We start from the raw sequence: 17104 nt of genomic DNA, 5'->3' as shown, positions 1-17104 counted from the left end.
AATTATTAAAAATAATGACAGAGAATTTGTATATATACGAAATAATTGAAAATTTATGTAATATTTTCTTTGGAAGTTATCGGCAACAGTCTTGTAAATAAATATAAATAATTTTAAATGTGTACAATATTTTATTGTATAAAAATTGAAATGCACAAGCAAGTGGAGAAAATAATTAAAAATGAATATTGTATTTCCATTGGACATGAATGACAGCGCGTTTATTAAAAATTTCTTTATACATATGCTTGTTCTTAATGACTTCTTAATATAAAATTCATATCTTCCTAATAGGAAATAATAGCTTTATAGCAGAAACGCTTTTTCTATCTGAAACTAATAAAATTCAAAGAAAAAATTGAATATGTATTTAATAAAATTTATTGCTAAAATTGTTTAACCAATGACCCACTTTAAAATTTTTTAATGGATCTTCCATTGTATATCATAATTAATAAAAAATATTGAACCAATCATTTACTGTACTTCGGCTTTCAATGCCCTGAATTTCCATTATTTCGTAATGGATTTTGACTCATACATACCGGTATTACTTCTTTTCCTTCCCAGACACTTTTGCAACGGTAATTGATGATGTCTGCTGAAGTCTTCACATTTTGTCCCAAACTGTTAGTGCAATCAACCCAACTGGTGAGATACTGAAATATGGGCACAAAATATTAATAACATAGAAATGCATTTATATTTGGATTAATAGAGATCATTAAAAATTATTTTCTTTTTATTTCTAACTAGCCGCCTTTGGCGACCAGCCGGTTCGCCAATCTTAATGTTCGTTAAAATTTTAATAATTAAATATTTTATGCAATTCCTACTTTAATAGCTTCTTCATCAAAATATTTTAAAACTTCAAATTTTGATAGCCATATAATTCACTCATAATATTATAAACGCCTTCAGTCATAATGTAATATGTATTTCTCTAATTTACTGTTAGTTCCCGTAGAATTTATGCTTTAAATTAAAGTGGAAAGGATTAATCTGCAATTAATATAATAATATTTTTTACTGAAACAAAGCATTTTTTTGTAATATGATTACTGAAAACAGTCACTGAGCGTTTAAACTTTATGGGCTCTAAAGTATATCTTTCTTAATGTATGTAATATTTCAAGAATTTGTCAACAAAATTTTCTGAGATGCATCATGGCCAGATCGATTAATTAACAATGTTTAATTTTAAATGCATCAAACACTAAGAAAGTAAAACGAATCGTTTAAAATAATCGGTTGAAAAAAGGTTAAAAAAAGTACTTAAAAGACGATGGACTTAAAACTATAAGCATATACCAAAAATATATAACTAACATAAATACACTTTAATTCCAAAAGCATGCAACTAATCTAAAAATAATTTAAATCATCCGTTGTCATGTCAACAATTAGAACACAATGCGCATACGTGAATTTTCAACGCCAGTTACGGTAACGGAAATGCGTGAGTTTTTCTACGCCAGTTGGGGTAAAGCTATGCAGATTAGAAATTTTTAATTTCCTCTATTGTTTTATTTTAATTCAAAAGTACTTCAGAATGAATCTGAAAGATCGATTCATTAACAATGTTTAATTTTAAATGCATCAAACATTAAGAAAATAAACAGAATCGTTTGAAATAATCAGCCGAAAAATCTTAAGCCTAGCCTCATTACTGTTTGGGAAAAAAACTGAGCCCTTACTCATTTGGCGCTGGGGAAAATGAAGAGATTTTTTATGGCGGGAAAGTTAGTTTTTAATTAATAATTAAAATTCTAATTAAAAATTCAAAAAAAGGGACCCCAGGTGCACATTCACACCCTCCAAGGTATACATGTACCAAATTTGGTAGCTGTACGTCAAATGGCCTTTTCTGTAGAGCGCCAACACACACACACACACACACATTGAGCTTTATATATAAGTATAGATATAAATATAGATATAGATAATGCCAATCTTTACAGTTAAAAATCTGTAATACATTTATCTCATATTATTTAATGATCCTGAAGATTCATCAAAAATTAATCCAGCTGTTATTATTACTGGAGATATCTGAAAATAAAAACATTCTGGAAATTATCGTTTGCTATTATAAAAACAAACCGCTGATTCTACAATTCAAGAATATCAGGGTTATGGTGTTTAATTTTATTCAGAAAATACTTTCCTTTTCAAAGTACAGATGCATTATTTGCATAAAATGAGACGGAAAATTTTAAATTTTTTTTCTGTTTAGAGATGTAAATTAGATGGCTAGATAAATAATGGATTAATTTCTTAGATGGAAATTTTCTAATAAGTTAAAATTAATTGACGGGAAAGTGAGCAGTACAAATCTAAATCCCAGCTTTTTATTTTAATAATTCGGTTCGACAAATGCAGATATAAACACTGCGCATAAGAACAATACTCTACCGGCATTTCTTAATTGGTTTCAAGTATTTTTTTTAAAAATTTAATAAGTATAGAAGGACAGTATCTGTTCAAAGTTAAATGCCAAATTGTAAATTTGGGATTATTAATTTCGCGTCAGACCGATAGAAATATTTTCCCTCAAATAATAAAATTATATATAAATCGTAAAATTAGACAGTTATTTGAACAAACCAGAAGAAGTAGTCACCCTAAAAATTTTTCGCATACTCTGTAATAAATTTATCATGTCAGAGAAGCCTTGTATGGCATTGGCGTACAATAGTTATGAAATATTAACTTTTGGGGTGAATTTAGCATTTTCACTGAATCTATCCTGTCATCCTCGGCGAGTTTTTTGGCTATTATTTCCTCGTATGTCGTTAATAGTATCCGGAAATTCAGTTTGAACTTTAGACACGTTTTCCTCAATCGACTGAAAAAAAGATTTGATGCAAAACTGCACTTGTAGTCACATAATCCCATATCAAATTTGATGTACTTAAGGTCATTGCGTTTTTGGAATTATCGTGTTTACATGTTTTTGAAAGTACAGACCGACAGACAGTCAACCCGTAGTTGGATTTGGTTCACAATTTGATAGATGTCTACACTAGAGATGTTAAATTTGTGTACTGAATCTTATCTATCTAGCTCTCTTTGTTTTATAGTTATCGTATTAACTTATATTCGAACAGCAGGACAGACGCACATCCTCTGAACGGATTTTACTCAAAATTTGATAGAAATCTACATATTTGGTGTAAAGACCGTATGCCAAATTTCAAATGTCTAGCATAAAAGCGTTTTTGAGTTGTCTTTGTTACAGGCAGACAAACAGACGGACATTTTCTAAAAATGTGTTTTTCGAACACAGAAAGTCTAAAACATGGAGTCATGTCAAAATCTCGAATTCCAATTTTTTGATGATTACTATATTTCCTCTATGATACTGTGGTGATGTTCATGTAGAGTGTAGTATAAAGCATTTCATCGCTATTAGAAAAATAAACTCTTTATTACACTAACAACTATCGAACATCGCTGCTTAGTGCATGTATACACAGAACGGGGATTAAAAAATAAATAAATAAATAAAAAGCTATTTTTAACTAAAATAACCACATGGATAATCGTTATTCTCAATATTTAAATTGAAGTTATATATATTACTGCATTTCAAGTACCACAGAATTCAGAACGTTGCGTGTTATATTCCTTTCATAGTTTATACAATACTCTCATGTCCTCGATTAAATGTTGACAAATCGTTTTGCAGGCGCAGCTGCTCTATGTTTAATTAAATATCATTGGGTATGTTTTCTATTTAGTTTATTCTTTCTATGCTGTGTTCTTGTCACGAACCACATTTTGAGAATTTGTTGATTCACCAAACGTATGTATGCAACCATGCAATAATGCATTCTATCTAGATAAATTGGATTCATTTTTTTTATTTGGTTTAGATTAAGTAACCAGATTTTAAAAAAAACAAAAAAACTTAAGATCGGGATACTGGTTAGGGGAGAAATGCGATTTCTGCTAAAGTCCAAATTACTAGATTAATAAAATAACCCTAAAACTTTATCTCCGTGTTACTTTTCATTAAAAAAATAACAAATGAATATATAAAAAATATATAAATAAATAGCTAAACTTGTAACTTACAGGAAGCGTGACTTTGTTTTCTACGCAATCTAGAAGACCTACAGGATCTGGAACAACTGTGAAAACAAAATAATGAGAGTAAGAAAACGAAAGAGCATTTTTACGTATTTTTTTTATTGAATACACTAATGAAAATCTGTGTATACCTAATTCACTTATTTATTATAATTTTGAAGTAAAAAAAATAAATATTAAATCAATTGAAAAATCTTCACAATTTTTATAATGCTTTTAATTTACAAATTTTCACAATGGAAATAGTAATTATCACTTCAGTATGAATTCTTCCATATCCAAAAATTTTTTATGCATATTTTTTTGAAAAAAAAAGTAAAATTATTTGCAATTATAAATATTTTTTGCATTTTAGATAGCTAGTAAGCCGATTTAAAATTAATTGCAGCTAAACTCTTTAGATTAAGAAATGTGCAGAAGATGTTATGATACATTAATATGAGAATGTGTATTATGAAGCCTCTTTCTAATTAAAAATGATAGAAATTTGAAACAATATCAACTCCGTTCATAATATTGTTTGAAATTATTGTTATTTATTTTACAGAGCATATTTATCAAGATTTTTTTTGTTAACAAAAATATATAAAATATCGGAATATTTTTTGATAAACCATATACAATCACTCTTTTTATTAAATAAAATTATTAGAAGAAAAAAACGCTTATTTTGCTGAATTTAATTTTGATATTCTTATTGATGATAAATAAGGGAAGAAACTGTGACTCTTAAAAGCTGCTATTTCTCAGTTTAGATAAAAAAATTTAAGATAAAATATTTTTTAATTAAATTAATCTTTATGTTCTTATTGATAATAAATAAAGGGCAAAAATCCTAATTCTTAAAGGTAACCATTTCTAAATTCTACATATTCAGCAAAAATTTTAAATTAAAAAAACAGTTCCAGAAGAATTTCTATAATGAGAATAAAAAATATATGTTTACACTACTTAATTTTGAAATGTATTATCTTCTAGACTCTAACATCTACCATTAGATTCAACTCGTTTTTTAAAACTGTTAAAAAGATTAATTTCCAAAGAAAATTAAATTTTCGTTTTTCGACGATAACCAAAATGTTCTTTAGTCTACATATTTGCACATTAAATCAGTTTCTGTCTCAGTTAAATATTTATCGTGATTAGATACTTAATTGTAATAGTAAATGAAATATAGATGCAAAAAGTGAAACATCTGTTTTAACTTACGGCATTGCCTTGTTATTTCAGCTCCAAAGTCATATTGCTGGCAAGTGCATACAAGAAACACGGAGAAAACTATTAGCAAGATGTTCACTTTCCACAAAGACATGACGGCGCCTGGTAGAACTAAAATCTAAAACAGGAAAGAATTACAGGACATCTTTAAATACTTTATACTGAATCGGATTTGTGGCATGCAATATAAATTATACACCTTTTTCGCCCCTCGATTCTACGAATTAGAGAAAAAAAAGTAGGAAATTCGATGTCGTCCCACATTTTCTGATCCCAAGGGATTACAGGATTAAGTTTTGTAACGGTATGAAATTTATAGATTTCGGAAGAACTAGAAGTTTTTGTTTTATGTATATAAGCTACCACATGCAATGAATAACAATTAAGAATTTAATCTTGAAAAAAAAAATCTTTGCCCTTTGAGAGTTTGAATTTGTTTTATTCTAAGAAAGTAGAATTATTTCAAGATACATTTTTAAAATAATTACTTATATACATAATAAAATTCCTTAATTTTCAAATTATATTTTCTGATATCTAACTTTTACAAAAGAATTTCGCTCAATATCGCTGCTGATAATAAAGATGAATTAGACTTAAACACCATTAGGCCCGGAGCTGCCAAATTTGGCACAAAATATATTTTGGAAGGTGGAAATGTACACCTCTGTGCGGTTTTTAAATGTATAATTAAAATTTTAATTAATTAAAATGTAATGAAAATTCGATGATTTTTCGCCATAACTTCCGTAAGTATTACAACTAAAAAGATTTTTTGTATCATTTTAAAACTCAAAAAAAAAAAAAAAATCTTTTTAATGACATTTATTTAATAATTATGCAACTTTCTGCTGGATTTTGGCAATTTTTTTTTTTAAATTTTGCTTTAATTTCAGTAACAAATGCGTTGTTATATTGACTTAAAACCTTTTCATTGTTTATTAATTATTGTTTATTACAGATTGAATTGTTTAACTATGTGATTATATGTGCTAACCACAAGCAATAAATAAAAATTAAGAATTTAATTTAAAAAAAAATGTCTTCGTCTTTTGCGAATTTACAATTTGTTTCATTCTAAAAAAAGTACAATTATTTCAAGATACATTTTTGCATCACTTATTTATATATCTTACAAAATTGCTTAGTTTTCAAATTATATTTTCTGATGTCTAACTTTTCCACATTAATGTCGCTGCTGATAATAAAGATGAAGTGTGTGTCCTTGTTTTGGCGCGCTACCGGAGAGACCATTTGGCCTGAAGCTGTCAAATTTGGCACAAAATATATTTTGGAAGGTGGAAATGTACACTTCGGTGCATTTTTTAAAAAATTCTTAATTAAAATTTTAACTAATTAAAAATGTAACTAAATTTTAATGTTTTTTTTTTCACCATAATTTCCATAAGTATTACAACTAAAAGAGATTTTTTTGTATCACCTAATGATACTAATTCAATAATTTTGAAACTTTTCTGTGAGTTCTGACAATTTTTTTTTTGTAAAATTTTGCTTAATTTTCAGTAACAGATTGCATTGTTACACTGACTGAAACCGTTTTCATTGTTTATTCATTATTATTTATTACAGATCACATTGTATCCTTGTGGGATTTTTTTTTCCATTGTTGATAGCTAAGGAAGTCATGATTTTGTTTTAATATCTATGTAGTTTACATGAAGAATGAGAAAGGGAAGTTAAAAAATATCGCAAAAGTCAAAAGATAAATGAAATGGACGATTACGTTATGATGATTCTATTAGGATTGTTTGTACATATAACGATGTAAAGCTATTAATGCATTTTGAAAACTAATTAATTTCTGTCACAATTTGATAATTAAAAGTATTTTTTTTGAGGGACTCCTGAATATTAAGTTATGTATACGATACTGAATTGAAAGTAAACTCAAAGAATATTTTTAGCAAAACAGCTGGTTGCCAAAGTCGACTAGTATCTAATAAGTATCGGATCTATTTTCTTCAGTAATGCTTCCATACTACTGTTGACTAATATTTGTAGTATATTTTGTCCTCCAATATTAGTTTTTAGTTTACATTATACTTTTAAAATTTATAAATTTATTATTTTAATCTTTAGCTACTGTATTAATTAGTTTTAGATTCAATTCTTTTTTAAAATAAAATATTTCGGGGATTTTTTCCAAAAATTAAATTATTTCAGATTTGTGAATATTAAATTGACTTGACATATTAATCATGAATTAATAAGATACAAGATTTTCTGGTAAGCATCGGATACGATACTTCGATACCAACAGGAAATGTATTCTTTGATGTTTCTTTTTTAAGTATATTTTAATTTGCTTTGGGGCTTGTGTTTCCTGTGTGTTTTTGGTTCATGCACTCTATAAATGGAGTCAATCTCTGTAGCCTGCTTATTTTAAATAAATAAATATAGATAAGTTAATTCTATAAATATGAAGATGAAATCTTTTTCACTTTTTTGCGTCTTTCCTGTCTTGATTTTTTTATTTTTGTTTTAATATAATAATTGTACTTAACAATATTTAACAATAACTAGCATAATGATTGAATTTAACAATTTAAATTTATTTCGGAATGAAAAGACATTATTAAAATATATTTCAAAACACTTTATTTGTAATATAGAAAGGAGGATATAGGCGTAATCAATATATTAACAATTTTAGTAGCTGTCATTAAAATTTCAGACTGGAATTATATTTTCCATTCCTTTGTTTTCCTAGGAATAAAATGATTGTGAAAATACTTTTGACGATACCTCCTTAACAGGATAAAGTTGAAGAGCGTTTCGCAACGTGCAGACATTGTCTTTAAACTAATTTTAGAAGATATCAAGAAGCTGTTCAAATAATCTTTACAGATTTTACATTCATAATTATTTTGTTGAGAAATTGCTCTGCAATATAACAGAATTTGATAGAAAATAATATTTTTCGCTTTTTTTTTAAACACATTTTTTTGAAAGCTCCAGATATTGATAAAAAATAATAAAGGAAAATTGCTGCTCAAGATTTATATGTATACAATTTATAAAAAATTATACGTATATGAAAGATAGATCTGAAATATAGTAATTTTTTTTAGATAAAAAAAGTATAGCTATATTTATTGATTATTCTGCTCAGCTGAAAGGATTTTTTCTCAACACAAAAAAGTGTTATATTGCATTACATAATTACTTTTACAGCTTCTTTCCTTTTTATTAATGCAAATATTTTTTTTTCATATCCCAAAAATTTATGTAATCACTTAAAGTTTACAAACTGAATTTTATTTCCACTTATCCCCATCATTTAGAAAATTATTGATATTATAGTAAAAAAATCGATCTATTTTTCTTATATCAACCATAAATTAGAAAATATATTCACAGTAAAACATAGCTTATGTATGAGTGCGTGCGTGCGTGTGGGTATATATTGGTGCAATACAAACCAAACCATTTGATCTACACGTACCTTGGAGAGTAAAAATGTGGGTTTCGGAGGTAACTCGGAGGACTTTTTTTTTAAATTTTAATTAATTAAAAATTAAACTTAATTTGGTGTTTTTCTGTGTTAACTTCAGAAAATATTAGCGCACAAAAGTAAATTTTACGCCGTTTCAAATTTTTTAAAGAAGAATATTTTTAATGATGCCAGTTTAATATTCTGACAAAGTTTTGCTGACTGCTGGCAAATTATCAAAATATTTTTTTTTTGTCTCATTTCCAATAATTTTGATACTGCATTTCAATACTTGATCTTTATTGTTGAAGTGTGACTACTAGAATATTCCTGGCATGCGATTAATTTATATATCTGACTATTATTTAGAGTTGTTGAAAAAGCGTTGGAAAAAACGATAAATTCATTCATTTCTCAGAATGCAATTGTTTTATGTAGCATGGCATTGGTTATTAAAAAAACAAAATGCTAGAATAATTTTTTTTACACATAATCAGAATGTACAAACACAATTTAATTCTCAATAAATAAATAAAAATAAAATAAAAACGAGTTTTTGATGAATCTTTACATTTTATACTTCTTTAAATCTGGAAACACCATCTTTGGAATTATGTTTCCGTTATGACTGAAAATATAATGACTCTATAATTTAAAAACAAGATGTAGGAAATTTGATATTTGATCATTAAAACAAAATTGTAAATTTGTATAAAATTTGAATGAATTCTTCGTTAAATATGTTCGTCCATGTGCAAATGAATACAAAAACTTGATAATTAAGTAGATGTATTTTTGATTTTTAATTAGGTAGATGAAATTTGGGATGTAATTTTATTACTAAAATTAAATTACAGACATATATTCAATGGATTCAACAATTTCTCGATAAGTCTATTTGTGCATGAAAGAAGGCGATAACTCATGATTTCAAGCTTAACAAAATTTGGTATTCGATCATTAAAATAAAATTGTAAATTTGGATTAAATTTTATACCAAATAAGTCAAATGAAAGGAACAAGAAAGGGGGGGGGGAGAAACAACGCAATATATTGTGTAACCGTCCATTAAAGTCGTAAAAAAATAATAAATTTATTAAAGACCTCGAAGAACATCTGCCTGGCTTTCCTTTGGCTATAAATAAAATGTGGGCACTTCCTGATTAAAAAAAAAAAAAAAAAAACTGAAAGAAAAGAATAGTTTATAAATCTGGATTCTCATTAAAAAAAAAAGGAAACATTTTTTTTTTCATACATATTCACTAATTATGTTACCAATAATAAATCAAAGCCTATATCCACTGAAAATCGGTTGATTAAGAACAAGTAACGGAAATACATCCTGAGTAAATTTAATGAAAATGAATTTCTTTTTAAATATTTTAATGCAGCGTTATACAACCTTTCTTTCTTCTTTTATTATATTGATTGTTAAATTTTGCAACAACTACTGTTATGCCTCCATTCATCCTTCAATCGCTTTAACCTTTCAAATAAATTTTAACTTTCCTTTCAAATAACAAATTTGGACTTTCCTTTCAACCTTTCCTAAATAAACCTTCCTTTCAGATAAATTTTATAAATAGCATTAAAGTTGTAGGTTAAATTAAGAAGTAAACGACTCCAATTATCTGACAAACTTTTGTAGGATTTATTTTTGATCCTACAACTTAGACAAAAAAAAAATCGTTTGAGATTTTGACAAATTTCAACGTTCCAGTTCTGAAATTATGTCTGTTTGTGAACTCGATAACTCAAACATTCTTTGAGCAATCGGAAGAAATTTGTTATATGGACTTATGAGCAAATTTGTAGGTTTCGAAATCCAAAATCGAAGTTAAATACATTCAGAGGAAGTCTGTCAGCCCGGCTGTCCGAATATAAATGAGTACGGAAAATTCTAAAGGAAGAGTGCTATATGAATAAAATTTAAGACCCAGATTGAACATCTAAAGTGTAAATATGCATCAAATTTTAAATCAAATCCATCAAACAAAAGCAAAAATTTACTTTTATTTTTCGTTTAAATGATTAATAAAATAATTCTTTTTCATCTTTATCTGCTGACCATTCTAAAGTCAGCTCGTGAGTTATATCAAAATTTCTAACTCGGCAATTTAAAACAACTTAAATCTCGAAGCCAATCATTTATTAGTTAATCAAATAAAAAGGAAAAGTATTTTATTACGGCAACATCCGACCGGCTTTGTTTCCTTCTAATCCTCGAGTTAATTCTAATTTATTGCAGTAGATTTATCTTGAAAAGTTAGGTCAAATATTTCGTGCCGAAGCTTCTAAGGCATGTGACAGATTTACAACTGAAATCTGAAACTGATGAAAGGGAGGGATGACAGTTCTTAAGAAAAATGTATCCAATTTTTATTTATTCATTTATTTTTTACTTTCTCACTTATGAACTTTAGAAAAAGTATTGTAATCGTCAAAAAAATTAGATTTTGGAGATTTTGAAAAATCTTCACGTTTTAAATCTCCTCCGAGTACGGAATACACATTTTTGACAGAATGTCTGCCCATCTATTTTTCTGTGACAAAAATAATTTAAAAGAGATTTGAATTATATTGATGAAATTTGATATATGGGTTTTACACTGAATTTGTAGACTTCACTCAAATTTTGAGCTAAATTCATTCAGAGATGGCGTGGTAAATAGCATATAAGCCAGTTAACAACTACGCTGCATGGGCAATTACTTTTGAATAAGGGTTATGTTACTGGACTGCGAACCACAAAGTCCCAGGTTCTATCCTTCGCTCATCACATAACCCCTAAATTGGCGACCTCGGACGATGAACCTTCAATCTTCGTAACAGCTGTTGTGGCGCCATCTACCCGCAACCAAAGTCGTCAGACTCACTTGACGCGGCAACCCCAAAACACCCTCGTCATAACGCTTGGAGCTACTTAACTGGGTACAGGCCGATTAAACAACAGCTCAATACATCACCACTCAACAGCCATATCGTTCGTCTTACCTCCGACTCACTGGAGGGAGAGTCTGTGGTGAATAACATATAAGCCAGTTAACCACTACGCTACACGTGCATATGCTTCTGTATCCTGGTTATGTTATTGGACTACAGCCACAAGGTCCCAGGTTCTATCCTCGCGCAATTGAATCCCCCGAAATAGTCTGTTTATTCAAATGTTAGTTAATATGATAACTACAAAACTAAGAGTGGTAGATGAATGTTTGGTACAAAGAATTTATTTCTATCAAATTTGGGACCAAATCCGTCAAGGGGATTTATTTTCTATCGGTGTGTTCTTTCGCAAACTGAACTGCGATAGCCGAAAAACGCCATGACTCAAATACAAGAAATCTGATACGTAATTTTGTGAATACAATCGCAAGTTTTTGTCAAATTTTGATTTTGATGGGTTGGAAATAACAGGTTTAAAACACGAATTCGATTTATTAGCACCTATTGCTAAATGCCAGGAATTAATCACCAAGAACTGCCAGATGCATTTTGTAAAATTGCTAAATTCACATCAAAGTTTAATATTCTGTTATTATTGTTCGCTTATGCCATGCAAGGCATTCGTCCTCTTACCATAGGTTCACAATTTTATCCGATGGTGGTGGTGGGGGGGATAATAGCTGAATTAGTGACTATGTGAGAAAGTTTTAAGGAGACCATTCCCAATGATTTTCTCATGTAACGAAGTATGACGAGATAAAGTTTTGAAATCATCAAAAATTATACCAAAAGATTTCGATTAATCTTTCTTCCACTTCGATATAATAATAAAAAAGAAAAGAATTTTATTTGTATGCGTCTATGAATGCTATAATTCAAAAAGGTAAAAAGCTAGCAAGATAAAATTTAGAAATTTAGTATGTGACCCTTACGCCAACTTTGTACATTTTCAACAAATTGTACGCGAAATTCGTAGCTTCCTGTAAATGCAACAACTCAAAAATGCAACGATTTCACAGATAAATTTTGGAATATGATTTTATTACTAGAATTGTATCAAATTTTTATCAAATCTGCCAACATCTGACTACCTGTCGACATGTCAATTAAACGCGATGATTCAAGAATGCAACAAGTAAAAGAAATGAAATTTGGAAAGTAATTTTGACACCTAAATTATATACCTAATTCCATTATGAATCAATCATGTAAAGGAGAGAGGTCTTGAACGCCTCCTCAATTCTCTTCTTCTATCTTGGGGTGCATCTAATTACACGAGAATATCTATTTGATATCAAAAAAAGACAGAAGAAAACTCCTTGAACACGTTTATGTTAAGAATAGCATGCATAAAACGCGCGTGTTTTCATCATGATTTCTGAGTCTGCGTTCCCAAGTAGATTGCACACCTCTCAGAAAGTCGCCTTTTGAAAAGACCCTGTGGGAATTCAATGTTCAATCAGTTCTATCAACATCTTTATAAGCTCTGGCAGGAGATGTTCTGGGAGATTAAGCATGTTGTAGCTATATGTTCATCCCTTAGATAAGGACAAATAAGGCATACTTCTTGCTTAACATGTCGTATAACAAGTAGAACATTCATCACTGCGTAAAACATTCTCAGTGGAAGATATAAAATTCTAGATGTGCTGTCAAATTTCGAAATCAAATACACCAACTGGTTAAAATCCAAGGTGAGATTTTCAATTTCAAAGTTATCGATGCTGTTTTTTCAATCAGTTACTTCGATTCATATTGAGTTAGACTACAGGAAGGATAAAGAGAGCCGAATTACATTTGAATATAGTACTCCATCCTTCCTTTCTTCTTGACGGCATTGTTTTGGAAGTCGTGGTCAAACAAAGGGTTCTATTTATGTGTTTGCATTCAGACAGTAATATGTTCAAGATCTTTATTTAAATATCCTGGGTCCATTTTTAGATAAAACGCCTTTAAATGGCACTGGAAATGGTTTACCCTTAATAACTCATAAATACTTTTGTAAACTAGATTCCATTTTTATGACAATAGCTATTACCGTTTAGAAGTTAAGAGGAAGCACTACATACTTGTGCGTGTGTAAAACATACTTTGAAAAAGCAGGCATAAAGAATTTTATTTTTCATGTTTTAGCGAAATAATCCAGTTCTTAATTTTTATCAAGATTTCTTTGTCCAAGCCATGGAGAAAAATTAAAGAAAGTAACACAAAGAACGGTGCAAGAAGTCAGAAAGTTAGGGGAGGAAAAAAAAAGGAAGGGGAGAAAAAAAAGACAGTGAGAAAGTATTCGGAGTTTATATTGTTTTTGAAAACAATCTGCCGACACAGTGTTTTGATTTCGTAGAAAAAAAATAATAGCCTGTGCAATTTAGAAATTAAAGTTGCAATGAAGCTGCAGTTCGAAATTCGAATGATTAGACTGTAATTTCCAAATTGTGTGCTTCCAAGTTTCAAAGTATATAATTTCTGAAACACACACACACACACACACACACACAGCCTTGCTCAGGATAAAAATAATATTAATCTGCGTGCTTATAGCATTTTAAACTTAATAAAATAATTTTTCAACAATTTCATTTTGTATTATCTGATTGTTCAGCCAATAATTAAATCCATTTCTCTGTCTCTCTCTCTTTGTTTCAATATTTTGAATCCCTATGTACGAGTCTAGTAACCATCAGGATAACATTCTTCCCGTTCCATTGTTAAACGAAGCATTGTTATCACATCATGATACCATTCTCTTCTTTTTGGTATTTGAGTGCCTGACAAAAAATATTTCATAGTGTTTCCTCTTCTTCCTCCTAGGATTTTCTTCCTTTGGTAGGTACCATATATAGTTACCATGATCTCTTACATATTAATTAGGCCAAAATTATTGTATAAGGCGTTCATGGTAAATTGAAAATCTTTGAAATTTAAACGAAACATCGCATATAGAAAGAGCAATTAAACTAACTTCAATGAATTGTTATGCGTGCATGTTTAAAAGCTATGAATATTTCTAAGCGAAAGCGGAAATGGAAATTCTGCCTTGGTGTTAACGCTCAAAGAAAGAAATTTTTGTTTCATAACTTTAAAAATGACAAAAATATGAGGGATGAATCTGATTAAAAAATAAAACTGATTTGAATTTGGTTATAACAATAGGAGGCATTGTTACACACTTCTTAAACTAATTTTTAAAAATTTATTTTAAAAATGTATGGCTATTAAATTAATATCCTTAAAAAGTTAATTATTTGTTCTTTAGATGATACATGGATAATTTTTGTGTTATAATTACTTTAAAAGTTATTGATTACAAAGTGAACAATAATGCCGAAGTTGCATTATTTTTATATGTATATTTAAATATCTTTAAAAATAATTATTTTAAAAGCTTGAAATAACAAAATTGACTTAAAAATAGGCTCCAGAACAGCATGTGTAGGTTTCATTTTGCTACTATTCACTCTACGGGCCACTAGTAGTAGTACGGACCCGTAAAGTGTCAACTCTATGGGTTCAAGTTTATGGAAGCGTTGCCTACGATGAATTTGTCAGGATTAGATGACCTTCTGTTAGTGTGAATTTAAAGTGCCATTTCAAATATCGTCATCTGCAGTAAGTTTAGATTCATGATTACATGCTCTGTCTACAAACAGCTCTCGTTTACTTAACAACTAAAATTAAAAAATTAATAAATAACTGCATGTTATTATAACTTCTTTGGTCTACGAATTTACTTAACTTCCTAATTAGATAACACACTCTATTTGAGACAATTATTGTTATTTTAATTCTGTAATAATATAAGAAGCATTTGAGATATTAATGCATTTTTGGATTTTAAATTACTTAATATTTTTACTTAATTGCAGATTCAAAACTAAAAACTCAACAATTTGATGCGCATGTCTGAAATGACATTGTATGCAAAAGAATTAAGTACTAGCCACATTTGGCGATCAGTCAGTTTGAAAGGAATATTGAATGTATTTACTTTTAAATAAATATTTAATGCATAACTTAAAGTTCATAATTTCTCCAAGAAAATATTTTTAAGTATAAAATTTTGATAGATGTAACAGCCGTTTTATTTTAATAAACTTGTATCTATTCTGCCTATAAATCATATATCCTAATAGAATCAAGTTCCATGATATCATAGTGATATTAAAAATATAACTATCAGCGTAATCTAACTTGAGAAAACAAGTAAATATTTCATTTCATTTTTCATTAAACTATGTAAATATTAAACAGAATTTTTTTCTTTGGCTTTTAAAAATGTAGCGAAATCTGACGATTAAATGTGAAATAATGAAATTTTTTTGAATTTCATTGCAAAAATGAAATCTATTCATGTAAACTATGTACAATTTTCTAAAAAAGTATTGTCAAAATTTTAAAAAAAAAAAAATTGGTGGCAGTTAAATTGTTGTCATTAAAACATAATTTTTTAAGTTATAAATATGCAAAAATTAATTTTGTGCTGTAATTTTTCAGGTGTTATTAAGGAAAAACACCAAAATTAAGTTTAATTTTAATTAATAAAAATTAAAAAAAATCGCTGACACGCGCATTTCAACCCTCTGAGTATATGTTCCAAGTTTAATAGCTTTAGGTCATATGGCCTGTAGTGTGCCAACACATACACACACACACACACACACGCATGCACGAACGCACACACGTGCACACATACACACAAATGCGCGCACACACAAGCACGCACGTACACACACATGCTCATTTATTTTTATTATTAGAAGAGATAAATTGAGTATTTTGAGCTTAAATTTAGCGCAAATAAGTAAGTAGCCATTAGAGAAATAATGAGTTTCTGTTTCATTCTGGTTTTTAAGAATTTGATTTTAAGAAATTAACAATATCAAGAGAAAACTACGCAAAAGTTCTTTGGTCTCATATAATATCCTATATTAATAAAAGTTACAACTAAAAATAGAATTCCAACTATTAAAAATTCAGATATCATGGAATGGGTACTTGTATGTAAACACTGTAGGACAGTGGTTCTTAATCTGTTTAAGCCGCGACCCAAATTTGAGAAATATATATAAAAAAATCTTCAATCCTACGATGATTATTTTTTTTAACTTACAAATTTTTTATTTATTTTTTTAATAATAAAGACCCAGATTTAATAATAATCATCCAGTTGAATACTAAATAAACCAGCAATTTTTATAGCAGAAATAAGTTGATTCTTAATATCAAATGACATATCATTAATTCGTAAACGAATTGTATCATTTGATAATGGTATCTTTTGTAATTTCTTTGAACTTTCATCTCCACACATGATACGTGCCATGTCAATGGCAGCAGGTTTTATAAGTTTTTCAGCAATATTATGGGGTTTCTTTTGTCTTGCAATATGCCAAG

General features: G+C 28.6%; 1 protein-coding gene across 1 annotated transcript in view; it reads right to left on the bottom strand.

The window, feature by feature from the left end:
• The window catches only part of LOC129972873 (nuclear transcription factor Y subunit beta-like), a 149180-nt gene that overhangs the window by 17473 nt on the left and 114603 nt on the right, over nucleotides 1-17104 (bottom strand). Inside the window, exons 2-4 of the mRNA XM_056087173.1 lie at nucleotides 5305-5431; nucleotides 4081-4136; nucleotides 546-659 (exon numbers count right to left, since the gene is read on the bottom strand). Of these exons, the coding sequence (XP_055943148.1) occupies nucleotides 546-659; nucleotides 4081-4136; nucleotides 5305-5431 (297 nt within the window). The remainder of the gene's footprint in view (nucleotides 1-545; nucleotides 660-4080; nucleotides 4137-5304; nucleotides 5432-17104) is intronic.

This window comes from Argiope bruennichi, chromosome 6 (assembly GCF_947563725.1).
Source record: "Argiope bruennichi chromosome 6, qqArgBrue1.1, whole genome shotgun sequence".
In the NCBI taxonomy this organism is placed as follows: domain Eukaryota; kingdom Metazoa; phylum Arthropoda; class Arachnida; order Araneae; family Araneidae; genus Argiope; species Argiope bruennichi.
Note: the sequence above shows the minus strand (reverse complement) of the source record. Positions and strands in the feature narration are given on the sequence as shown.